At 39.2% G+C, this 26,543-nt stretch overlaps 1 protein-coding gene across 1 annotated transcript in view; it reads left to right on the top strand.

Moving 5' to 3' along the window:
* agmo (alkylglycerol monooxygenase) overlaps positions 1–17,030 on the top strand; it is a 38,940-nt gene extending 21,910 nt beyond the window's left edge. Inside the window, exons 10-13 of the mRNA XM_079691302.1 lie at positions 1,016–1,132; positions 4,298–4,380; positions 4,781–4,886; positions 16,490–17,030. Coding sequence (XP_079547428.1) covers positions 1,016–1,132; positions 4,298–4,380; positions 4,781–4,886; positions 16,490–16,570 — 387 coding nt within the window. The 3' untranslated portion in view covers positions 16,571–17,030. The remainder of the gene's footprint in view (positions 1–1,015; positions 1,133–4,297; positions 4,381–4,780; positions 4,887–16,489) is intronic.
* The last annotated feature ends 9,513 nt before the right edge of the window (positions 17,031–26,543 follow it).

Raw genomic sequence — 26,543 nt, 5'->3', positions numbered from 1 at the left:
GGGAAAGAAAGGAAAAAGAGGGGGAGTGAGGGAGGAGAGGAGGCTGAACGTGTTTCAGCTCTTTGAGAATAAGCAGAGCAGCGTGCTGAAATACCTACAGGGCTGGGGATGGGATGCGGGGGAACCCACATGTGGTGGTTTGGTTCCTCGGGATCCTGGGAAACCCCCTGAATAAGACACAGGAATCATTGGCTAGGTTTTTTTACTCCATTCCAAAAAGGATGCAGATTCAACACAAGGCCCTCAGGCATAATTACTTTTGGTCCGAAACAGACTAAAACAGGCCAATGACTCAGGGAATTCTTAAGAAAGGACTCATATAATAGATAATACTGTGTGTTTGGGGAAAACGGCTGCACCCAGTAAATGCTTGTTGACTTTCTGCACGGAACAAAGCAGACTAATTGTCACCCATTTTTACAATTCATCCTGAAAGAGATTGAAGCAACTTAAGTACTTTTTGTGGTGAGAATAAACACAATGGAAGTAAAAAAATAATCGGAAGAAAGTAAGATTATCAGAGAGTTTTAAACATGACTTTTATGAGTTCAATTAATACATTTTCCTTTTTGAAAGGCTTCAAACATTCTCACTGACTCACTTTTCCTCTCTATTAGTTTTCATTTTGCATTACTTTCTTTCAACTCTTGCCCTGATGCTGTTTTAATTCTCCCTTCCTTTATAAAAACAACTAGCTGAAAGCATTTTTGTAGCTTTAATGGTTTCTAAACAGTTGAATGGTCCTTGAGAAATAATACACCCACAATTATATTTTATATGTATTTTTGCTGGTTGTTAATAAATAGTCATGTTATGAGCGTTTCACTTCCCTGACCAGTACAACCATACTGTAAATCTTCTGAACATGTTTCAATAAACATGAGGTAAACTTAAGTGAATCATCGTTATATAAGTGTGGGCAAAATGTGGTGTGAGAATCAGTCCAGAATATTACTCTCCTTACAACAAAAATTAGGGATTGAGAAATTAAAAATGTTTCATTTTCCATGTGCAGTTGACCGGACAGGAAGTGCCTCATGATCCCAACTGGTCGCTGCCTTTACAAATGTATGTGATCATACATTTCCTGCTGGCGCTAGGGACCTACCAAGATGTGTTTGACAACAAGATGGTATGTATTTGTCCTATACGACAAACTGTAAATGTCAAAAGCACATTGGGAGTCCTTCTGAAGGAGGGAATGAATTCTGTAAGGTTGAAACTGTTGACCTTCTAGGTCACACACTGACTACTGTTATGTTTAGGTTACAGTTATCCCTCATATAAAGTATGACAAGGTGGTCCAGGGCTCCTAATTTAAGACTGAGTGCTGCATGTTTGTATGCCAACATTATTTCACCCAATTATGCAGTTTGTTGTGGCTGGTCCATGGTCGAGTAGAGTCCTCTACTTATCCAACAGGAAAAGACTAGCTCTGACTAACATCATGACAGAATGACTGATCGGCATTCCCCTTTAGAACAACCTTTGTCTATTATTTTCCACTCGACGAGCCAAAAGACCCCCTTCCTCCTCCATCACAAAAAAGAGAAACAGGTCTCCGCAGCAGTTATCTTTGGAAGCCTATTTTCCCCAGGCATAGTTTTGGTTAGCCAAAAAGTGCTGTCACGCCCAGCCCCTTCAAACTCCCAAATAAAATGGCCTGTCTTTTTCTGATCACTACCTCCGTGGTGCTCCTTCAGTTGTGGTACACACACACACACACACACACACACACACACACACACACACACACACACACACACACACACACACACACACACACACACACACACACACACACACACACACACACACACACACACACACACACACACACACACACACACACTTACACACACACCTCCTTTCCAGGGTCGAGGGCTCCCCTCCCTCTCGGCGAATGAAACACCAGCTGGTGGTCCAGCAGTGAACACAAACGCCTTAATTGTCGAGTCAACCATTTCCCAACCCAAATAGCCTTCAGGATGCAGCAATCAGGACTTGGAAGGAAAATAACAAAGTGAGCGCTCTGGCCCAACAATAAATCATGTCACTCTTATGTATTTATACCCACATGTTCGCTAGGCGCTTATTCAGCTTGACAATTGATTATACACTGCCGGACAATTTATGGGTATTGCATTAATCTGAAGCCATGAAAACATAAAGTAAGGCTAGTCTTCAATTACATCAGCAGCAGGCCAACGTTCACATTTTATTATAGGGTGCTAAACTGTTTCTATTGCAGGCAGGGAGAGGAACTGACCATGTCATTAAGTCTTATCTCAGAACAACTCAATAACATTCGTGTGTTATGATGATTGCTAAAAGTGTGGACTTCAGACTCCAATTATGTGTAATCTGGGTGTGATTAAAGTGGATTTATTCTAAAGGCTCATACTAATTTGTGTCAGATGTCAACCCTCAGCATTTACAATGGTGCAAAGAAACTAAGTACATTTACCAATCATTTGTAAATACTATACTACTTCTACTTCACTATACATCAGAGGTTAATATTGAACTTTGTACAATGCTATCATTATGCAGATTCAGATTTATACTCACACAAATATGATGTACTATTATTATAGGTAAGATGAAAGCTGATGCTGACACACGACTGCATCAATAATTATCATCCAGGTTTTATGTTATACATTAGTCTAAAAATAAGCACTTTTGATTTTGGTTTTCTATCTTAATGCCAATACTTTAGTATTTAAATTAAATATCTTAGTACTTTGTTCACTGAGCAGTTAAATCTCTGGGAGTTAAAATGAAATAAATAATCTTAAACAAGAAAATGTCCATATCATAAGTTCTGAATGAAGATTTGAATTTTATATTAAAAAAAGTATGAAGAGTATAGGATGTATATTATCTTAGTAACATTTTGCTACTGCTGAATTTCCTCAATGGTTGCTCTGTTGTCCAGCAAACCCTCATGAACTTCCCCATAATAACGGCTGCAGCCTGAATAATGACTTAATCTGCCTCGTCTCGGGGGACAACAGAATAACACAATCATTACGCTGCCACCAGATGTTAACTTTAATTTCTATCCTGTTCTGTTATTGCTGCAGTTTGACACTTGTTCAGCGTACAATTTAACACGAAGAAAGAAGCATTTCTTCATCCATGTTCTTTTTGAAAGGGTTTCATAAGTGTAACCCCACCTGACGACTCCGAGGGATTTGGAGGGGATTTGCTCTCGAGCATGGCGTCTTGACCGCATGTGTTGACAGAGAGTCAAAAAAACACATAAGATCATGTGACAAGAGTGTCTCGGCAGCTGAACTCCCTGGGTTATTGAACACAGATAAGTTCACATAACCTTTGATACCAAAATAATTCTCTGCTCATTACACCTCTCGCTAAAAATAACTATATCTGTAGCCTTTGAACTCTCATGCAAGAATCAACTTTAATACACTTTGACAGTCTGGTTCCTTCAGTCTGATAGATGGAACGAGGCCAGAATTCCCCCCCCCCCCCCCCCCCTGTTTGATTCACAGAAAACATAATTATATCATCCCTTTATGTTCCCGTGAGGGTCTCCACACAATAAAGTTCTTGTCGGGGCTTATGGATAGTTTTATTGCATCCTGTTGATGGGTTAATTTTATGTTTACTTTATATGGCCTTCTGGGTCGGAACTGTATGGGAGCAGTCAGTAATATCTGACTGTTAGACTCTGTATTGAGTGTCGGAGAAATATAAACCTAAGATGACAGCCCGTGGCATCCTCAGGAGACACCGGGCTTCCAACTGCGGCCCCCTGCCAAGGCCGTAGGTTAGAGAACACGAATTAGGCCGTACATCACGCTCTGTACCGCTCAGTTTTTTTGTGTTCGTCCCAAATAGCTCTCAAAAGGTCAGTGAGAGTCTGCATGGAATTTCTGATGCGATGTTGGTTGTTTTGGCTCAGCTTAGGGGCTATCGGGATACAAACTGCAGGCTCTTCCACTGTGGTCAAGTCCCCCGTCAAGACCCATCGTGGATGATTAGAGCGTCTATATGAACTAGGCATGTCAGTGTAAAGTAAGAGGCCGATTACATTTGCTGCAGGATACTGAATGTGCCAGTACACTTATTCTGAAGGTAAGAGATGTTTTGGTTGGCATTGCCAAGTAAACAGTCGAACAGACGTGTGGTTTGTTACTGCTCTCCCACTAAGGTCTCCTGTGATCGTTACTTAACCAGCCATGATATTAATTTAAGGTTTCAATTCTAATGTATTTTTTCCCAACCACAAATGTCTCATGGCATGCGAACATATGTTGATTCCTAGACGCTGTCACAGTTTAACATGCTGGGGATGACCGGCTACGTTCTGCTCACCATCACTTCCATGGGCTTCCTTGTCGATCAGAGGTACAGTACTGACATTTGTTCATGTGTTAATTATTTTATAGTAACTTGGAAATGTATTTAGTAAGACTAGAAAAAGGGAAAAGGCTCTACCCCCAGCATGTTGACTCCAAGGGGTCACAAGATACATCTGAACGGTCTTTATATAAGAATAACACTCACCCATCTGAGTAAGGCTTCTCCATCTCTTTTACTGGAATTGACGCCTTAGTAGATCAACAATCTCATCTTCGTCAGGGGTCAAATGTATTTGGACTCAATCAGCTCTGGAAATTGAACGGCCTCCCATTAAAAAATATGGTTATCTCTGTTACACCACAGCAGAAATGTGTCCTGGATATTTAGTCAAGGTACATACAGGTGAAGGTATTAAGCTGAAAGTGTTGTTGGTTGACATCTACAGGCCAAGAGCGGCTGTCCTGGAGATGCTACGCTGCGTCCTCATGGTGACAATGCAGAGGTACGGCTATATGAAGCCCCTGCTGCCTACACTGGCTGTGACCACACAGGTAAGACCACGTGTAGTGTGTTATAATTCATTTTAAAGTAGCAGTCTCATAAGGCTGTATACTTCCTCCACTGAAAAATATACCAAATAGCTTGCATTTATAAACATTTATACTTTTGTGTATACTTAGCATAGTGGACACAAAATAAGATAACTCTTTTTATCTGGAGATTTCAATCATATCACAAAACCTTCATTTAGGGTTTTTTCCTTACTTTTGCATTTTCAGATTCATCATGCATACTTTCCAACAGTCAATTTGACAGACAGACAATCTTTCTTATTATGGCCCATAAACTAAATATTCAAATGACAGCATTATGTACCCCTGTGTGTGTGTTTGTGTGTGTGTGTGTGTGTGTGTGTGTGTGTGTGTGTGTGTGTGTGTGTGTGTGTGTGTGTGTGTGTGTGTGTGTGTGTGTAGCATCTGATTGTGTGTGTTGTGTGGTCTGTTCTGTGTGTGTGTGTGTGTGTGTGTAGCATCTGATTGTGTGTGTTGTGTGGTCTGTTCTGTGTGTGTGTGTGTGTGTGTAGCATCTGATTGTGTGTGTTGTGTGGTCTGTTCTGTGTGTGTGAAATGTGTTTGAGCTGGGTGCTAAGTCCAGCCCAGCAGCTCTGTGATCTATGATTCCAGATGCATCGCCCAATTGACCATAAAATTGGCGTGCCTTTCTGCCTCTGGCAGCCTAACTGTAAATGGCGGCTGACCTCTCATTACTTGCCCCCCCCCCCTCCCTCCCTTCGACTGCCTCTTTTTTTTTTGTTCTGCCCGCCTTGGTGCTTGCCATCTTAGCCAGTGTGAACAAAAGCAACACTTCTGGAACCAATTAGTGCCGTCTGCCGCTAACTAGAGCTGCCTGATGAGATTTGCACGTGAGCGCTGAATCGCAGCTTTTTTTGTTCTCTGACTCCACATCTGTGCTGCTCAGGTGTTCAAAAGACAACTCGAGGCTTTCCCACCTTTTCTTTTTCTCATCGTAAAATGGAATAAAACTGAATGAATTGTAATTTCTTAAAGCCATGTCTTAAGTGCATATCCAATCAGATTCAGAGCATAAAACGTCTTGATTCATGCTGCACGTGCTGCACGGCTGTGTCACTTTGACAGCGCTGTAAGTTTTATGCAGCCGTTTCCTTAAGCGAATCATTAGGCCTCATTTCAAGTCGCAGTACATCAGCTTGAGCTAAATAAATGTCCTGCTTGCAGGTGGGGCTCATTGAAAATCCATACAATTTACTTCAATTGGTTCCTGACATATTTGTGCCATTTGCTCAGATCTACAGCAAAGGGTAAAAACATGAAACCACCCCCAAACTTGAAGGTACTTTAATGATATATGGGTTTGACGTGTGAGGTGAACGGCCAACTCTTTGTTGCAGTGGGGGGGCCTGTTTTGAAGTCGGGCCAATCAATTAACAGTCACTCGAAATGGAGGAGGGTAAATTCACATTTAATTGTATTCAGGCTCATGCGACTGTACAGTTCGGAAAAGGGGGGGGACTGAAAAAAAAACTACAAAAACTAGGTCGGTTTGTGGTCCATCAAACCCAGTGGTGTGATATACTGCACCCTTAAAGCTCACAGTGGTATTTATAGTGGCTCTGGAGATTTCCCTTGTAAAGCTACAGGCTTGACCTGTAAACCAGGGCTGCCTCTCTCTCCCAGCCGCCCACTCGCCCGCCCCAAACCCCCGTCTGTGTGGCGCACATGAAGAAATGGTTCAGATGAGACGAGGCTGGTATCCGGGTGTGAGAATGAGCAGGGGGGCGGGTTGTATGAGGTTATAGCTGTCTGTGCGAGTGCCGTTGTGTGTGTTTGTGTATGAGCATCTTTACGTGTGAATAGAGTAGTTGTACTTGTCTCAATCCTAAACCAGTCTCAGGTTGTGTCATCATGGACGCGCACAAAAACAACCCAACTGATTATGGCTTTTTGATGCCTACACTTAGATCAATAGAGATTTAGGAAATCTGGTAATAATACATTAGCGCGTTTTCCTTTTTAAGATACATGTATAAGATGAATAAAAGTTTTTATGACTAAGATGTAACCGACTGAGTGGGACATTTTATAGAGACTGCACAAACTATATAATGGGGACATTTTCTAAATATGTTTTTGTGCTGGCCAATAAATGCCAAAATCCAGAAATCTTGAATATGCAAAAGTTTGCTCGGCTTATTCATCAGATTTACAAAAATAAACAATTATCACTGCAATTAACAACTTTACAGACCCCTACCTCACGCACAGTGCAACTGCTTCTGATATCTGCAACCAAGGACTGGAGCTAATACAGTATCTGCAAATGCTTGACGTTTGTACTTGAAATAAACATTTAAATGATCAGGATCTTCACTCAAAAAGCCCACCTATATTTTCCCCTCTGTGCATGTGGGGTTCTAAGCAATTACCTAAATAAGCACTTTTCTTACAATTTGTCAACAGCAAATCCACAATATAAACATCGTTTTTATTGCAGGGTTGTACTTGATAGCATTATAATGTCTGTGGGATATCCCGCTGTCTAATCGTGTGTTTCACATACACATGTATTTCTGTGTGTTGAGTATGAGGGGTGTTGGTTTGTACTGTAATTATGTAACACATGCTTGTGTTACTGTGTGGGCCCCTGTTTTGCCTGAAGGCACAGGGCATCATGCTGTGGAGCTGAACTCAGACGCTGTATATCGCAGAGTAATTAATCAGATCTTCTCTCAAAACGGCAACTGCTGGTGAAGTCACAGTAATTTAAGAGGAGAGCTCATAAAAATACACCTGTCTTTGGTTGAGAGCGAGAGAGCGTCTCAGGGCTTCCTGTTGAGTAGAAATAATGTTTAAATTTAACTTTTTGGTTTAAAATCCACTGAAAGTTTAGTCTACACGCCATTCATTTTTTCTTTCTGTCAGTTCTCCTTTTATGTAGTTATTAAAGATGCAAATATAATCCATAAGGAATAATAAAGCCTCAGAATATTGTCTACTTTCCTATTATTTTACAATATGACTGGGTTGTTTCCATATAATTAATGGGCTCAAGAAGTGATACATTGGCTCATGCAAGTTGGACATTTGAGAAGCAGATATAAATCTATGTGATCCAGTCCAATCTTGAACATTAAAATCTTTCCATCTCTGTGCTGATAGGGTTCCAATCTGAAATAGCTTTTCTGTCAGACATTCAAGTGAAAGATAAATGATCCATGGCCAGAGGAAGAGGTCAGAACAATATTATGAAGGTTATGTCAAGCAGAAAGGCACAAAGTGAAGTTATCTTAAACACATCACCTGATTTGTCTGCAAAAGTGAAAAACCCAACCCTTTGTCCTGCTATCGCAGCCATGAGCCATGAGATAAGGCAGCATAAGGTGAGAGGTCAGCGTTATCTGAGAGTGTAGTTTCCTCTCGCCAAATCTCAGGTGAAAGGGGTCAGTGGCCTTTTTTTGAAGCAGGAATGTGTGGTAGCAAGAAGCAGCGCTGAGGTTAGCAGGATTGTTTTGGAGCAATGGAAACTCTGCGAGCATGACATCATCTGAGAGCTTGCAGGAATGGAAAGGAAAGGAAATCTCCTCCCAGGGAGAAAATGGAGGGATTTGAAAGAGAAATGCTGGGTAAAACTGTTCCGTTGGAGTAAACAGCGGGGTGGTCGACAGTACACAGTGTGAAATATTATCACTCAATGTGCAGGGGATCGGGCCCGTCAAAGAGTAACCGCTTGGTTTATGTTGTCAAACCACTTGCCAGGTAAAGCTATGGAAATCTTACAGCAATTGGCCCTTTGGGGGTTCTCTAGCAGTGTTTGGTTTGGCTTTTGTGGGCTAAGACTCTGGGGCCAACGTTGACTTTCTTTTGAATTTGTCTTCCTATTTGTGCTTTAATTCATGGGTGAAACACAACAGTCATCTAGTTTATGATAGAGCCTCAGAGCCAACATGTGAACCTGATTGAACCGGACGGCAGTATTTTTTTCTTACAGTATCATTTCTCCCTCTTCTGAAAGGCACATAAAGCAGATTTCACAGAACTGTAATGCCAATTTCCAAAATTTAAAACATAACAAATGATAAAAGACTTTCCTAAAGTTCAAATATAAATAAGTCAATGATTTTTACTGAAAACGTTTTCAGAGTGAATAAAGGCTAAGCTTATTAATTTAGCAATCTTTATTGCAGTGCAAGCTTTCATCGCTCTTCCCTCAGTTTATTAATCTCTCTCCCCGCCACGCTCATTGGCTTACTGGCTAACAATCACACGTCTGATGTTGTAGTAAAATGAAATTCCTTATGGTGCTTTTTCCCAATAGTTTGCGCAACAGTATCTCGGGTGAAGTGAGCTGGAAAATGTCTCCAGATGCCAGGAGTTGTGAGCAGGGGGTTCGAACATACTTCTGATTTAAGGTTGCAAAACTGGAAATGGCAACTATAACACACAGACCTCAGCAAATCAATTGTTCTACATTGACAGTGAATCAATTGACAGGGTCTGATGAGAAGGTCTCTAGATTGAAGTATTTACCCCTTATAATACCCAGTCTCAGGGTGCTAGGGTTATTATTATGCAAGCCCCTAGCTGGCTGATCTTCTACCTCCTCTCAACATGCCACTGTGCCCTTGAGCATCACACTAAACCCTGGTTGCTTCTGATTGGTTAGGGTAATCGCTACCTTTTAAAATTGAATCTGTAACATCACCCAACCCTTAATCAGTCAATATCTGTTAATTTTAAATTGTATTTTGGGCCTGTTAGAGATCTTCTGTGGCAATCAGATGGCAAACATAGTTTTAAAGACAACAAGACACACTGTGTTTGGCAACATACAGTACAGCCAATGTTTTTACAAATAAATGATTCAGGTGTTCCTGCTTTCTTCTGACCTTTGAGTGACCTTTGAGTGACCTTTGAGTTTGATTGCTACAGTGTACACAGCTCCCACTACAGAAAGCAAAGGCCGCTCAATAGAAAGGTTTGTACAGAATAACTGTTGCAGGCAAAAGCACACAGAGTCAAATGAGATGTTTCGAGGGTAAGTGTGGGGCCAGGCCTTAAGGACTCTACTTGACTGCTCTAGAGCTTGACTTCCTTAATGTAAACAGGTTTTTAGTTGGGGTGCACAGGCACCTGAAAGCTCAGTGATTTGCCGTAGGAATCTCTCTTATATATGAAATATTCCATCTCGCTCTCAGAGATTGTGTTTGTGATGTAAAAAGATGGGCTCTTGAGTTAAAGGCAACACTTTGATCTTGTTGGTCAAATATACATATACCTGACAACTCACAACCTCCTTATGACTCTCCCAGCCTTTTTCTCTGAGGTCCTGACGTTCCTTTTAGAACGGACTTCCTTTTATTTTAAAAGTGGCTCAACGTTTCTCTTCTCAAAATGCCTTAGCGGCCTTCTCAGCCTTGCACTTTTCAGCCAGATGTGTGGGTTGTAGTAATGTCTGTGGAGATAAATGGTGTTCTTTATCTGATCCTATTCCAGATTTAGATAAGTCAAATAGATATTCGTAGGATGACAGATCTGTATTGATTACGTTTGTTGCGCTGATTTCAGCCATACCATCTGTGTTGCAATATTTGTTGGTTATTGCCTCTTTAAACACACCCAGACAACTTCTCTCATTGTGAATACAAACAGGGACTTGATTTTGCCAGTAAATCAGTGTTCTGTCCAATCCACCATATTGTGTGTTTGTCTTTTATCTTCGCTTCCTGGACATGTGTCTTTCACTCTGAATTCCACATTTCTGCCCACTAGTGCACTCTTCACCATCGGGTCCAGCAGTGTGGCCCCAGGGAACTGTGCTTAGTGATGGACTCAGGGCTTCTATTATTGAGGCTGAAGCGGTGCCATGCTTCTGGGGTCTGAAGTGAAGTAAAAAGATACTCTCAAGGATTTATCTTTCCAGACATAATGATCTGGATGAGTAATTATTTGATGTTAATTATGACCTCCTAGCAGACACATGGTGAAAGAAGACAAACACCATATGTGAAAAGTAAAACCTCTAAACAACTGTATCTTCCATATTGGCGTGTCATCAGACCACTTTGTATTTTTCTACACATTCACCACGCAACTGCTGTTTCACATGTGTTTTCTCTGACTGCACTGTGTGTGTGTGTGTGTGTGTGTGTGTGTGTGTGTGTGTGTGTGTGTGTGTGTGTGTGTGTGTGTGTGTGTGTGTGTGTGTGTGTGTGTGTGTGTGTGTGTGTGTGTGCGTGTGTGTGTGTGTGTATTGTGTGTGTGTGTGTGTGTGTGTGTGTGTGTGTGTGTGTGTGTGTGTGTGTGTGTGTGTGTGTGTGTGTGTGTGTGTGTGTGTGTGTGTGTGTGTGTGTGTGTGTGTGTGTGTGTGTGTGTGTGTGTGTGTGTGTGTGTGTACATGTGTCTGTGTGTTTGTGTTATGCGTGGGAGTGTGAGTGCGATATTTCTCATGGCTCTGCTACAGAGCAGGGGCACTTTTCTAAATCTCTGGTGGGACATTAACCTGCTCAGCATATCCTTCCTGAGTATGGTCTAACAACCCGAGCACAGAGACTGAATATCTGCTCTTAATGAGCAGGAAGTCCTCTCTCTCTGTGTGTGTGTGTGTGTGTGTGTGTGTGTGTGTGTGTGTGTGTGTGTGTGTGTGTGTGTGTGTGTGTGTGTGTGTGTGCGTGTGCGCGTAAATGCTTGTGTGTTTGTGTGCATGTGTGCGTGCGCGCAGGTGTACTTCTGTAGGACTGTGCACTCTCTGTGGCTGAACTATACATGCAGTAAGAGAATGTGAGAATGGGTTTTGTGTTGTTTACCCAAACTCTTTTTATTTAAATACGGCTTAAATACGGCTCTACGTTATAACAATTATTTACTATTGTTTATTTTCACTAATGTAATCAGGATGCAGCAAGCTCCACCCACTCCGGCTCTGCAGCCAGGTTAAAACAAAAAGTTATTTTCCGACACAGTTCAGTCCAGGTCTGGTGGACTGTAGGCAGCCATATGGAGAGGGAGCTCTGAAAACATCCCATTTACAGGTCGTATATCACACGTCTGACAGCAGCCATTCTGCCTTGTTTTCATTTCAATCTCGACTGCAGCTGCGTTTCAGAACAGCGAGGCTCTGCCATGTTAACCCGCTGAAGGCTGGAAGATGGAAGTCACCAGAATGCACTCTGGGTGTTTAATGTATCTGCTGCCCAATGCTATATATCCATCACCAGCTCACCAAATGACTCAGATCCCTGTTGAGTTGAGCAGCTCTGTTCTGGAGTTCAATACTGATATTTTGATTTTAGAGCTGCAGATGGCCGTTAATATTTAACCATCTTTTAAGTACTGAGAGTTTTCCCTTTCAGGCAAAGATATTTAGAACAATGATGACACCGTCTGGGAGAATAAAACTCCCAAGATGGGAAAAGATATGTCTTAAGTTAAAGAAGCTCTTATCTTATCTTAACTTGTCATTTCTATTGCAGCTAGTGCAACAATATTACATTTGGGATTTAAGAAACTTGCAATACAATACACCAGGCTTGTAATGCTAGTTGAATTACATATTTGAATGTTTATTTTAAAGGTTGAAAAACAACTTTGTTATTCCTAGATCTAGGGCTTGGCAGTATACCCTTAAATCATGTAAATTACATTTTCTCAACCCTTGGGAGGATTTACAATTCATGAGGTTATTATATTTAAGAAGCATCACATTTTAGGTGTTATTGAAGGCGAGAAAGTTGACCAACAATAATACAAGTCTTGAACTACCTTCAAGGCACCGTTACACATATTTAAAATACAGGTTATCTGATCCAGTTATGGACTGTCAGTACCACATGCTTTAACTTAATAATCCGTTTCAGCTCAGATAGAGTAAGAACATCTGCACAATCAATTAATCTGCTGTTTTTGATTTTGGAAATCTTCAGATATCTAGCAAGCTAACATTAGCTGCCTGAATACATTGCAGACACTGATACAGGCTACCACATCAAATACAAAGCAAAAGGTTTATGACTCTTGTAGATGAATGCAAGCCAGAGCCAGCAAGCCACCTGGAGTCACAAGAGTCCTTTAAACTGTGTACAGAGTGCATAGAAACATACAGAGAGTAGAACTGGCATTGAACTGCCATAATAATTTGACTATTCCAAAATGACATAGCGCTTGTAATGTGCATAGACAATAGAAATACAATGGGTTAGTCTGATACAACTTTCACATTATTTTCAATAGCAAAAGAACACATACAAGTAGCTGCCAGTCAGACCATCCTGCTGCTACGTTGATTCTGTTGATAAATAGGAATATCCCTTTTTACTGTCTTCCTATTTTTATTAGTGCAGCTATTTACATCAAAGTTTACGGGACTGTTGTGAGTACTCTCAGATAGGATAGCTTGTTTTACCAGTTTTATTTCAGGTATCCCTTCATGGATACTTACCTTTACTGGGATAACAAATAAATGACGTTGGTTCCTAGTGTGGCATAAGAATACATAACAGTCAGAATTCATTAATGATACCAAAGTGCATATAATGTTAAAGTAGAAATATTAAAAAAGTTGGTAGTGGATTTTATTCCCTCTAGAACACCCCAATATTGATGTACTTGTCAGACTATAAGTGCTACCTAAAATCTACCATGTCAAAGTTATTTTGAAGAACGTTTGGCCAGTAAAAGACTAAGAGCTGTATCCCCCTAAGTAAATAAACTTCAACAATGAGGCAGGGGAAAAAAAACGTACAAAAGCCACATGTCCGTGCCTTTATTGTATTACTTCCCTTAACAAAGTACCTTCTGCCCAAAACAAAGTGAGTGTGAGACGATTTGCTGAGATCTCTACTTTGGGAGCCGCTGCTGTCTGGCTGTAGTGCTTATTTGTAGACGATCAAACCCGCTTCCTTCCACTATGTAATCTGTCCCACATGGATTTCCTCCATAGTCCATTAAAATGTAGCGTAGAGGGGCTAGAAGAGGGATGGGAACAGAGAAAAATAGGTGCCCTTCCTTTGCCTCAACATGCGGCTTTGATAGAAACTTCTGTCATGTTTCAATCAGACTGAAATGTGATTTGCAAGGTTCAGGAAAACCTCTCGATCCCAATCCATCTCCAAGACGGATGCAAATCAGCCCCATGTAATTGTATTGTTGCATCTGTTTTTCCTTTAATGAACTTAGACTTTTAATTGTCATATTTAAATTATTGTTAAGTGGATTTACCAGGAGCAGCAAGGGTGTGGGTTACAACTTTATCGGGTAGAAGCCACATTTTTGTATCATGTTTACTTTTGATATGAGTCCTGATTCCCTTGTTGGAAACTACTTTTATCCACAACTCCCGGTAAACCCGCGGGTAATCCAGTATTCAGTTCCTTTACTTTTACTTTGGGTAAATGCCAGACTGCAAAAGTGTTCCGTTATGATTATTTAAAAGTACATATTAATTGCGAAATGTTCTTAAAGTTTTAAAGTTAAGGTATTAACTTAATATATAGCTACGTATATATATATATATATATATATATATATATGTTGCTTATTCTATAACATTTCAATATATTTTATGAACTCATCATATTGTCTTCTATTTGAAAAATAAACTAGTAAAAAGTCAAATATTTTCAACAAATAATCGAAAATACTCTGTATAAATATATACATTCCACCAAAGATCAGACTATAGTTTTATAATCTTGTGATTGATCTCATATCTCCAAGTCTAAAAGTACAGGTATATGACACACGCACACATTTGACAGGTAGGTGTAAGTGGATTAAAAAAACACCTTTTTAAAAAGTTGTTTTATTTCCTTTTTTTCTATCGTTAATCTTTTATTGTCCCTCAGTGGAGGCAGGTAGTGCGAGGTTGAACAGCAGAGAGGGGTCTGTGTTATATTCTCTCACTTCAAGTGTTTCTCAGAGGAACACAGCTGCGGTTTCCAGAAGGAAACATTGCTTTTTCCCATCAGGCTTTTTTGCCTGTGATGGACAGCGGTCTGGCTTTGGCTCGGCCTGCGATGTAGGATGCAGTTTATGAGCCAGAGCACAGCGAGGGGTGGAGGCGAGGGCGTATTCTGGCTCAACCCCCCCCGCCCCGCACGGAAAAAAGAAGTCCCCCATGACGGAGACCTTTTCGACCTCATCGTGAGAGCATCAGGGGAGAAGACCTGCTCCTTAACCTCTGAGCCCACTTTCTACATAATCCTGAGACCGCAGCTTCTCACTGTTATCTTTCAATTAGGGATTCACTTTCAGTGTTTGTGTTGACTGGTCGTAAATAATACCTTTCACACTTTCTTATTATTATATGAAAACCATCTTGTTTTTACTCAGTGTAACATTTTGCAGCATGCAAATCAGATTCAAAATAATTGTTCTCTGGTCAACCAACATAGTGCTTTCAGTGTCCTGTCGAGGCACACAAATGTTTGTCAGTTAATATCCACATGAAAATGTATATAAATAAATCACTTCAAATCATGCAAGGGGGAAAAAGGTCAAGTTAATGTTTCAAAACGTACTGTTCTGTATCAAATAAGGGATTATTCTCTGTCGAGAGTGGGGCACGTTTACAGATATCAATTAGTTGATTATTCAGAGAATGAATCAACAGTTTTGCTGGTTCGAGTTTCTCAATATGTGATGACATTTTTGGAGCAAAGAACAAGAATACAAGGAGCACACAGGAGAGCTTTGAATTGATCTCAGATGCTTTAGATTTATTGGAATTTACAGCCGGAGAATTGACATAGACATATTCTGAGACACCGAAGTGACACAGCTTCCCCCGTCACTGATACTTAACCACTCCTGATCCATAATCACTATTATTATTCTACAAGACGCTGTAAATCCTGTCCCTGGACCCAGATGTCCTTCCTGCTCTCTGACCCTCTCCATCAACGCTGTCCTGTGATTATCTGAATCAGAGATCGTTAATGACTCTGCCTTATCACAGGAGAAGGCAATATGCCTGTGCTTGGAGAAAAAAAGGAGTGAGAATTAAAACTTAGCTAAATAAACTAACCAGATAAATACATTCCCTGGCGGTATTATACTTAAATGTATTATACTTAAATGTATTATACTTAAATGTATTATACTTAAATGTATTATACTTATATGTAAGTAAACTTCGAGAAAATTGAACGTCTATTTCACAAAGTAACAGCATTTTCTATTTAACTGGGCTAAACATTAAACAAGCAATACAAACAAACAAAAACACATGTAAACTATTCTCTGAAATTGTAATGTTTTTTGGTCTATTTTCTGATATTTAATAGAACAAACAATGAATCACTTAAATGGCAGTTTAATTGGCGATCCATTTGAATGAAAATAACATCCAACACTGGTTATTCAATTTATCAACAGAGCATTTTATGATATGCCCTACAAACTGTCGGCTCATTAACCCTTTTACAGTCAAACATCTTAGCCGGTTTTCAAACCCGTTTAGAGAACAGACTGCTGGTGTCTGTTCTTAATGATTCTATGACAGTCACCTACACTGTCATCTTGGCTAAATCTGATTTCCTACATGGTGCCGCATTCGTTATTTTGAAGAAAGTATAATGAGTTATCTGCTGCTAACCCTTCTCTCTGTGTGTGTTGTCCAGGCCTTTGTCTCCCTCTCTCTGCTGTACTGGGCTCTGCGGAGTTTCTCCCAGATGTTCAGCATCAGGAAGAAGACCGACTGAGTCAACATAAGAAGACTCAGACCACATTTTACTTTTTTATGTCAAAATTGACATTGACATACATCCATACATGTTTTAATGACCTTAAATATTTGTTGATGTAGAGTACGAGACGCAGTTACCTCAGCTTTTGCTTGATTCACTTTAAACGTTTTATGTATAACTGTTTAAGGTCTGTTTATGCTTTAACATGTAAAGCAGCCATAAAACAAGACTCTCACATTTCTCCCTCCTTATAAATGTCTTCTGTGCTTTTTTCTCTACACTGTAATAACAGAGGTGCTGCGGTGATAATTAAAGTACTAATAAATTAACATTTTTATATAATACCTTTACTATGCAACATATACCTCATAAGAAAATGTTTCTTATACTTTTGCCTTTTAATTTTGATTTGCACAACACTGTACGATACATTATTTCTCAATTTCTTATTGCAATAAAAGATTTTTAATCTCCACTTTTAATTTCCCCTAAAAATACCAGACAACCTGGAGGTTTGTGACGTGCGAGCGTGTGTGTGTGTGTGTGTGTGTGTAGAAAGAGCAGATTGTCCGCATGAATTCCTCCTCCCAGCCTCCAGATCTTGTGTGGGAGTGACACACAGTCCTCAGCAGATGGTGCTGTTATCAACTGCCAAAAGTCTTGTAAATCCACAAACTGTTTACAAGTGGCAGCTGTGTTCAACAACACTCCTACATCCATGGTTTTGAGAGGCATTAAGTCATACACTCAAATAGTAAGGTCCAGTAAAAAAAAAAACAGGAAAAATACTTTGATGTTAGATGTTAAAAATATATTGTTAGGATAGATTATAATTTCATTTCATTCGGGTGTTATGCATAAAGATGAATATTCCATGTCATTTAAATATGTTGATATTAAATAAATTATTGGGTGTGAGATCAGTCTCATCACAAAGCAACCCAATGCAAAATATCCTATGCCTGCGCCCTTAAGAGTGTGTAAAATCTGTACTTTTATATGATACTACTTAAACATAACTTTAATATTAACCCCTGATATATCAAAGTCATATTTATAAATAATAGAAAAATCCTCCTCTCACAAAATCATACCTAGATAAATAATTAACAACTGTTTAGTGATAAACAATGCAAAATATGAGTTTGTGGAATTTATGAGAAAGATATCTTATTGTATGTACATGTTTGATCTCATTCCCACAAAACATTATTTCATAAAAGCAGTACTGTTTACATACTAAGGTAAACATTATAATTTCAGTGTGAAACTGAAAGAATTATTATAACAACACCACAGTACTGTATGCGGTTTATGTAAATGACTGGATTTTGTGAAAACGGTATGAATATTCATGATGTGTCATATTAACAGGTCTACAGATGGCATCGCTGCTTTACATATGTGCAGCACACCCATGGGCTTCACTGAAATATCAGAAATGTTAATAAATGTGTTCACACCACAGGTGCACATCACATCTGTAGGTACATAATGACCTCATTTGGATGTACATGTGCACTATTAAAATGACTCTGGGAATACCTAGAACACTAATCACCTCTGTGTTTTATAACTACAAGAAGATACATCTTTTTGTTTTTATATTCAGGTACAATGACATTTTGCAACAATTTGTATGGTGTAGGTAAAAAAAGCAAATTAATAAAAGCAGTAATAGTTTTACATTGACTACATTCCTGTTTACATCTTTGTATATGTATTTTGAACTTCTCATTGTGCATATACAGTACTACCTCTCTTTATTAGTTCAGTTCATTTATCTGAAATACTGTCAAATATGAATGGTTTATACTTTACTTTAATTGATTGTCGTTTTCATATTTGAGCACTATATTTTAACTTGCTTTATTTTTGGTTTAAATTCTCATTGAATGTTCTACTTGCGTAACTTTCAATTAAATAAACATAAAAAGGGTTTTCACTGCAAATGCTTCACTGTTACTGTTGTGCATATAAATTAAAAATGGAATGTTTTTAATTTTTAATTTATTTATTTTAATGTATTCATCTATTCAACATCACACATGAACATCATACATTCTACATACAACAAAGTCCAGGGGCGGACATACAAAGCAACAAGACATTACATAAAGTAAAGAAAGAAAAAAAGGAAAGAAAAATACATTTTGATACTTCAGATTAAATATTTTGGAGTTGAACCTTTTGTCCCGTCTTTTTCCTAATAAAACATTCTACATCATACCACAATATTCTACAATAGAAGAATTCATTAAAAAAAATTGCCAATAGTCTCTTCTTGTAGATTACAAAACGTAGAGGAATATTCAATATCAAGTCCAAATCGTTGCAGTGTCTTTTTTGCTGGATAGCCTATATTGTGTGTACAATTTTAAAAGAAACCTCCTCAACTTTATTATTGAGCAATAGTTTATTTCGAATTTGAATCTTGAAACTGTTCATGATTTGGTCAGTGATGTCACTGCCACTCATTTCCAGCAGGGGTGAAAACCAAGCACCTGCTGTGACATCACTAATTAGGGTGTGGCCAACTCATGGTTACAGGTTTGGACTCAGGAGGGGGTCACATAACAGGCTTCTCAATACTCAAATTTCCCCTCCTCTCTCGTCGGTTCCCCTCCTCAGTCCTCCGCTCGCATCTCCTGTGGGCGGGACTAAGTATCGAGGATAGGAGTCGAGGAGGGGACATTTAAGAATTGAGAAACCTCTAGAATGCATTTTTATATACAGTAGTATATCATTACAATTATGCTGGATTTTATTTGAGATTATTTTGAGTGGTCCATTTTGTGTTTTGTAAAGAAACCCACAATGTTCACCACAGAAAAAAGCCGAGGTTAGACCCTCTGTTCTCTAAGCTAATAATGTATCAGCAATTAGCATGTGTTCATTCCTCCACTACATGCAAAGTAAATGGAGTTAGTACAAGTTTGAAGTTTTCTTCCCAGCCTTTTTCAACAACAGAAAATATCAACAAACAGACGTGAGTATCATGACTGCAATAACGTTTCAGTTAAATTTGTTTTTTTGCATTTAGCTAGCAAGACTTGCTAATGTCTTTAGCTCTAGCCTATGCTAAGGAACAAGAAGCTGGGTTTGAGTGTTAAAGGAAGCTTGTCTGAACAGGATGAACTGAAACAATGTACATTCATTTGCAGGTTACTTTTATTCAGTGGAGAAAGATGTATTCAGATGTTTATCTAGGTTGAAGTATACTCCAAAAACAAAGTTTAAAGTCCTGCATTCAAATCTCTTCTTGAGTAACAGAATGTACATATTACAATAACATACTTAAACTATCAAACGTATTAATAGAGCAGTAAAATCATCCCTGTCAGTATTCCACAAGTATACATTTACAAGATGTTTTAGTTATAATGCCACTGCTGCATAAATGCATGTGTTGCATTTTTCTGGTCTAAATGTTTAATGTTGTGCTAATTTTAGCTCTTTTTATATAGACTACTCTTGGGCTGTTTAATGGCTGTACGGAACCACATATCTCCACAAAATAGATTTATACATGAATGTAAGTCTAGCTTATTCAGCCTCGGAAGTAGAATAATTTCTTAGCACATAAAATAACACTTAATACTTCAGTCCATTCAAAATATGGAGATACAGTACTTACCTAAAGATTTGAGACACATTTAATGGAGTTAAAGTGTAGTATTTGTGGAGTAGAATTCAAACACTTCAAGTATCAGGATCATAAAGACAAATACAGAAGCAGTAATCTACTCTGTGAGATTCAGAGTGGGTTTACCCATTAGGTATAAAAGAGAAAAATAAACCCATTTCTCCCACTAGATGATAGTTTATTGACTGATATTTTTCTTTTCATTATCTAGTCCATTTAGTATGATATGAAAATATGAAAGGTGACCTTATAGTTACCGAATACAATTTTACAGGCAAATATGCAGAGTCCTTCTCTGTGCTGCTCGGCTCTTATTCTCTGCTCTTTAATGATCCACTGGGTTATTGAAGCGATCATCCGACCGGTGGAGAAGCTGACATATTGATCTCAGTGTGGAAGGATATGGCCTTCACCTTTACATGAAATCCTCCTAATGGGCGGTGAGGGAATTCTGCTGGGGGTCTCGCTTAATGGAACGAGGAAATGTTGCTAGAGAAAGACGATCAATGAGTGAACCAATGAGAATTAGATCTGGCTGTAATGTAAAAGAGGGCAACAAAACAAACCAGTGGTTATTTATTTTTTTACAGCCTCTGGTTTATCGGAAAATAGAAAGAATGAATTTTGAAAAACAATTTCATCTAAAAATGTAATCTTATTTCAACTAATGCCTAAGAATGGCAACAACTCTCTATCTCTGTCTCTCTCGTGATAAACATGTGGTTCTTTAGAGAATATGACAATGTGTGCGTTCATGGTAAAGAGGAGTTGTGTCAGTCAGTGCACCAGTGGCTCTTTGATGGGTGTACACAGCATGTAGACAGCAAAGCTTTCTGTACAGACATTCATGGTTCCAAGAGGATTCATTTTAGGGAATTTAAATGTGGCTATACAACATGGGTTATATAAGTGTAACCAGGTGAACAACTATTAATAGAGACAGTTACTGACAAACTGTTGTAAATGAAAAGCTGTCACTTTAGGAGAAGTGTTGACATTTAGAGATCCGCAAAGAGAGGCACACAGTGATGATGTCACGAAATGTAAAAAACTTGCTCTATCCTTTATGACCAGGCTACATTAGTAAGATGTCTCAACAAGTAATAAGACCGCTATCATGATGAACTAAGACGGTAACCATTGAAAACTTCCTACCTTCCTGTAACCTACAGCATTTTAACATTGTCTTTGTTATTGTGTCGTTATGCTAGTGTTAACATTAATTTAGTGCTACTGTTTCAAAGTACAGCCCCGCAGTTAGTATGGCTGTAATCTTAGTCTTGTAAGCCTTTTTTTGGACAACCTCTATGCTACAGGGGAATTTGCTTAGCGCCTTGGATACAAATTGGATTTGTTAATGATAAAAAAAGAAAATGAAATATGGCCAGACAAAACCACACTCAAAAATGTCAACCTACCGCAGAGAAAGTCAGGAGTGCAGCTCCTTTTCTGCTCCCCACGAGATGTGATATTCACATGCCAGTTTGATATCATCACAGCGCTTGCGTTAGCGTAAGAATGTATTCTGCTCACTGGGTCGAGTACAAATCACATCAGCAGTGTTCAGGAAAACGTTTGAACGCCCGAATGCTCCAGACAACTTCACCTTCGTTGTGCTGACGACTGCTTCAGTACTTGAGGGTAAATGCATGGTTGTGATTCACCTCATTAGTACACCTCAGTGCATTCACAACATTTTGAACCAAGTGTTGAGAAAGAAGTATTTTTTAAAACAGTGGCGTGAATGAGTTATGACTTTTAAAGCAAACTTTGAATCTTTTAATGTGTATCAGGGTACTCATCTTTTCAGAATGATAGGGGGTCATGGGCTAGTTAATAACACAATTTCCAAATTTGACTTACTTTTAACATTTCTGTCTACATTTTTTCACTGTACACCTGCATTGCATCATCATTTTCCCTCATTACAACTTACAAGATTGCCTACTACTTGTTTAGTTGGCATTTTCATCATTGGTGAAATGTTAAGTGACTTTAAAGTGGACCTATCATGCTATATTTGAATAATATATTGTAGGGCCATACCTATATAAGGTATATTTATACGTTTTTATTTTCAAAATACCGAACAGATCATGTATTTTAGCCATGCCTCATTTCGCTCTATTTTGCTCTCCTCCACCCCTGTCTTTACATGCGCTGCAGCTGACCACGCCCCCCTGCAAAGGAGGGGGCCGAATTACGAGCATCATGTTACCATGCTGTTGCCATGCCACGGCAACCTCTCATTCCCCTGATTGGTGAAGAGTTGGCCATATAGGCGGAGCTCCTCATCACTGACGTCAGACTATTTTCAAATCTGGATCAGTCCGTATCAGATCCGTTAAAGCCCCGTTTTTAGAGATTTGGGTACGGAGGAAAATAGAGAGGGTTGTGTTTTCTGACACTTGGTGAGTTCCCTGACACACCGGGGACACATATTCATGTATAAAAGACGTACAAAGGTGCATTTTGCATGATAGGTCCCCTTTAAGTTCATTTGTAATCACATTGGTTCGTCCCTTTTTTATGCTGATAAATAATGTCAAAGTGATTTTAAAGAGCTGTCAAGATAAATAAAAGTACAGTAGCCGCAGAGATTCCAACTGCATCAACGGAAATCTAAATAAGTCCGACCCACACTGCAGCAAAGATGGAAAGAATAAAAGAGCAGATTCTCAATTATATGTAATTGTATCTGTATGTCATCACATTTAAATGTGTGTTTAATCTACACATGTTAGTTGTATCTTTGTATTAACAGTTAAACCAAATTCACACTACAGCTCAACTTGTATGTCTGTGTGGCTCCCTCTTTTTCCTCTTTTCCTCATTACATGGCAGATGGGAAGAGCGAACAAATGTGATTTGCTCCCTCAGAGCCACAGAATGTTCCAGTGACTCATGCTCTGATAATATAGTTCAATGCTTTGCACCAACTGTCTGCAGGGGAAAGGAGGGGAGTCCCTCCACACACACACATATATATATATATATATTTTAAGCAATTTTAAAGTATTTTGCAGTATTTTCATACCTTCTCTCTAACCTGACATTGCAGCCTAGCACTCAACGAATACTAGGCAGGTGATTGAATAAGGAATCTATCAATAAACACTCTTACCGCCGCCAGTCAGGAGGAACATTTTAGAGCAAAGCTTTCAGCGCAGGTCTTTTATAACAAGGAAATTCACCATTGTTGATGTTTTAGACAAACAGTCCTCTTTCCGTAATGCATCTCACATGCCTGTAGTTCCTCACAGGCATGGTGGATGTGGCTGCGTGGTCTCTAGCCGACCCAACACTTATATGTAAGGCTCAAAACAGCTTTTTGTGCGAAATGTGATGACATGATTCATTGGAAGAAACCAGCTGCCATGCTAGGCAATGATAGGTGTGTTTGATGGAGACAATAATCTCACTGACAAGAAATAGGGGCTTTCAAAGTAAAAACTACATGAGCACTCCCCCAACGTACTCACACATTTCCTCAAAATGGAAGATGCTTGAGTCTAATTATTGAGTTTGTACGTCAGTCTTTTTTCTTTCTTGATGCTCTTTTGCTTCTGCCTGGGGATGTGATCTCAGTGCGGGAGACCCATCTGTCTGTTAACCAGCCAGCATTAGCCCCATCCCCACGGGAAGGAAGACCCAGGGTCAGCCTGTGTTGGTGCATGGCACAAGACCTTACGTAAAGGTCCCATTATGATCCATGGTGTTCTGCACTAGACTCTACACACAGGTTGCTATTTATAGCACAGAAGGCCAGAAGTGGTGTAGAAGTGATGTATCGACTGTGGGCAGCTGTCACAGTCAGGCGGGTTATGGTGGTGACACCAGCTCTCTTCTGAGTAACAGGCTGATTTGATTGGATTTTAGAAGTTGTAATGTTGATTTACATGGCAATAAATTAACTCTACAACCCATCTGCTGGTCATGGCAGACGATTCAGGCTGCAATATGTGCTCCATGCTGTAATCGTCATACATTAGAATCAGCTCTGGCTAACACTCAGGGAGTCAATACTTTACAATGTTGTGCCTCCCTGGCCAAAGCAAACTGCCACTGTGTGATGATGAAGCATTGTTGTTATGACTTCTCACATATTTTATATATACAATTATCTTAATACTGATTAAACCTTTAAGTTTACATGAGAAGCAGCTCAACAGAGTAAGACAATTCCCCACCGGCATACACATTTGTATCAATGTGAGATCTAAAGAAAAAGGAAGTCCCACTCCGCCTTTAGACGATGATCCAACACCTACAGCTTTCATTACTCATTTATTATTAATGAATTCTTCAAAATGATCATACACTTTTATTTCTTTAACACTTTACAGAAAAAGTAATCCATGGTGTCTTCCTAAAAACGATTAGAAGCAGTTTCCAGTTATGAATGCAGACTGTTTTCACCATCCATGTTGGAAAACCATTTTCTCCATCACTGACCTCAAGCAGTTATTGACAGCCTGCTCCAGGCATATGTGATCCTCTGAGAAAACACAGTCTGCAGACTCAGACTTTAATGATAAAGTCATTGTTCTGTCAGGGTAATGTATGAGTCCAACGTTCAGCTTTACCACCAATGTCTTGTGGCCTTAAAATATTGGACTACATTCCTGCTGCTACAAGTCTCGTTCTCAACACTTACTAGCTTAATGTTAGTACATGACACTGGTGCAGGCAGCACAAAATGAATAATGCACAAGCATTGAGCACCATTTGTCTAGCAAAGCAATAATCCCTTGTTCTGCAGTGTAGCCATAATGTTGTCTTACTGAATGCTCCATGGGTGTTTGAGAGGTGGTTTCAAATGGTTGAACTAATTTGCAGGGTTCAATTTTTTTGCAAAATCAAATGGGTGCTTTTACTTTTATCACCATCTTTGAATCCAGTCTCAACATTGGGTTTCTGTGCCTCAAGTGTCTTTTTCAAGAGGACATAGGACGCCATAACATATTTTCTCCTAAGAAAACATTCTAAGACTAAATTGGTTTACTTGGGGAGAAAATAATGTTGGGCTATGAGAGACCAAAACTTCCAATCTCTGAAATGCAGTACAGGAAAGTGGCGCAGGACTGTTAAACGTAGATTCTGTTTATTGAGACAAATTAAAAACTTTGATTTGAATTTGTATTGATGCAGCAGTTGCCAAGGAGGCTACTCCAACCTGCCTATAGTCTGCCTGACCCACATACACAATGACCTCAAGAGATCTCGTAAGGAAGCAGGTCTGACACTCTCACCAGTGACGGACATATCTGACATGTATCCTTTGTGTATGTAATCTCCATGTAAAACTGTATGTAATATCCATTTAAAACTGTGTATGTGATCTCCATGTAAAACTTTGTATGTAATCTCCATGTAAAACTGTGTATGTGATCTCCATGTAAAACTTTGTATGTAATCTCCATGTAAAACTGTATGTAATCTCCATGTAAAACTGTGTATGTAATCTCCATGTAAAACTGTATGTAATATCCATTTAAAACTGTATGTAATCTCCATGTAAAACTTTGTATGTAATCTCCATGTAAAACTGTGTATGTAATCTCCATGTAAAACTTTGTATGTAATCTCCATGTAAAACTGTATGTAATCTCCATGTAAAACTTTGTATGTAATCTCCATGTAAAACTTTGTATGTAATCTCCATGTAAAACTGTATGTAATCTCCATGTAAAACTGTGTATGTAATCTCCATGTAAAACTCAACCGCAAAGTTTTACATTAATATAGAGTGGGCTCGGACTTTATTGTGTATATCAAGAGCTGGATGTATAATGTTGGTTTAATTAGTACAGGCTGTCTTTCTGTCCACATACAGTAGAGACCGTCTTATTGCCTAAATGTAGAACTTTATATATGGGAAAACTAGGACAGAAGACAGAACATATAATAAAAAGACATTTCAGAAACACAACGGTAGATAGGGAATCTGAATGTTGACAGTTACATGTGAAGGACATGTCAATACTTCAAATACCTCTTCCTCTGTGACACAAAGGTTGACGCCCACATGACCTACACAGACGACCCGGAGGCAACGCTAAAACACAAATGTTATGTGCACACTGATTAGCCGCTACCCAGACAGACTGCCAATATCTGGATCATTGTTCAGCAATCTTTCCTGAAACTCAATCCATGCTGAGGCTTGTGGGTCAAATTAAACTTAGGATCCTGTAGGCGGGAAGTTGCATAAAACGTGTGAGCAATGTAAAGGTTATCTAAAGGTGGGCTGGTAAATGAATTGAAGACAATACGTTTGTTCCAGGAAGCAGCATGCTAAGGCCCTTTTATCCTTCCAGACTGGTTTGAACCTTTATATAT

This window comes from Notothenia rossii, assembly GCF_949606895.1.
Source record: "Notothenia rossii genome assembly, chromosome: 7".
NCBI lineage: Eukaryota > Metazoa > Chordata > Actinopteri > Perciformes > Nototheniidae > Notothenia > Notothenia rossii.
Note: the sequence above shows the minus strand (reverse complement) of the source record. Positions and strands in the feature narration are given on the sequence as shown.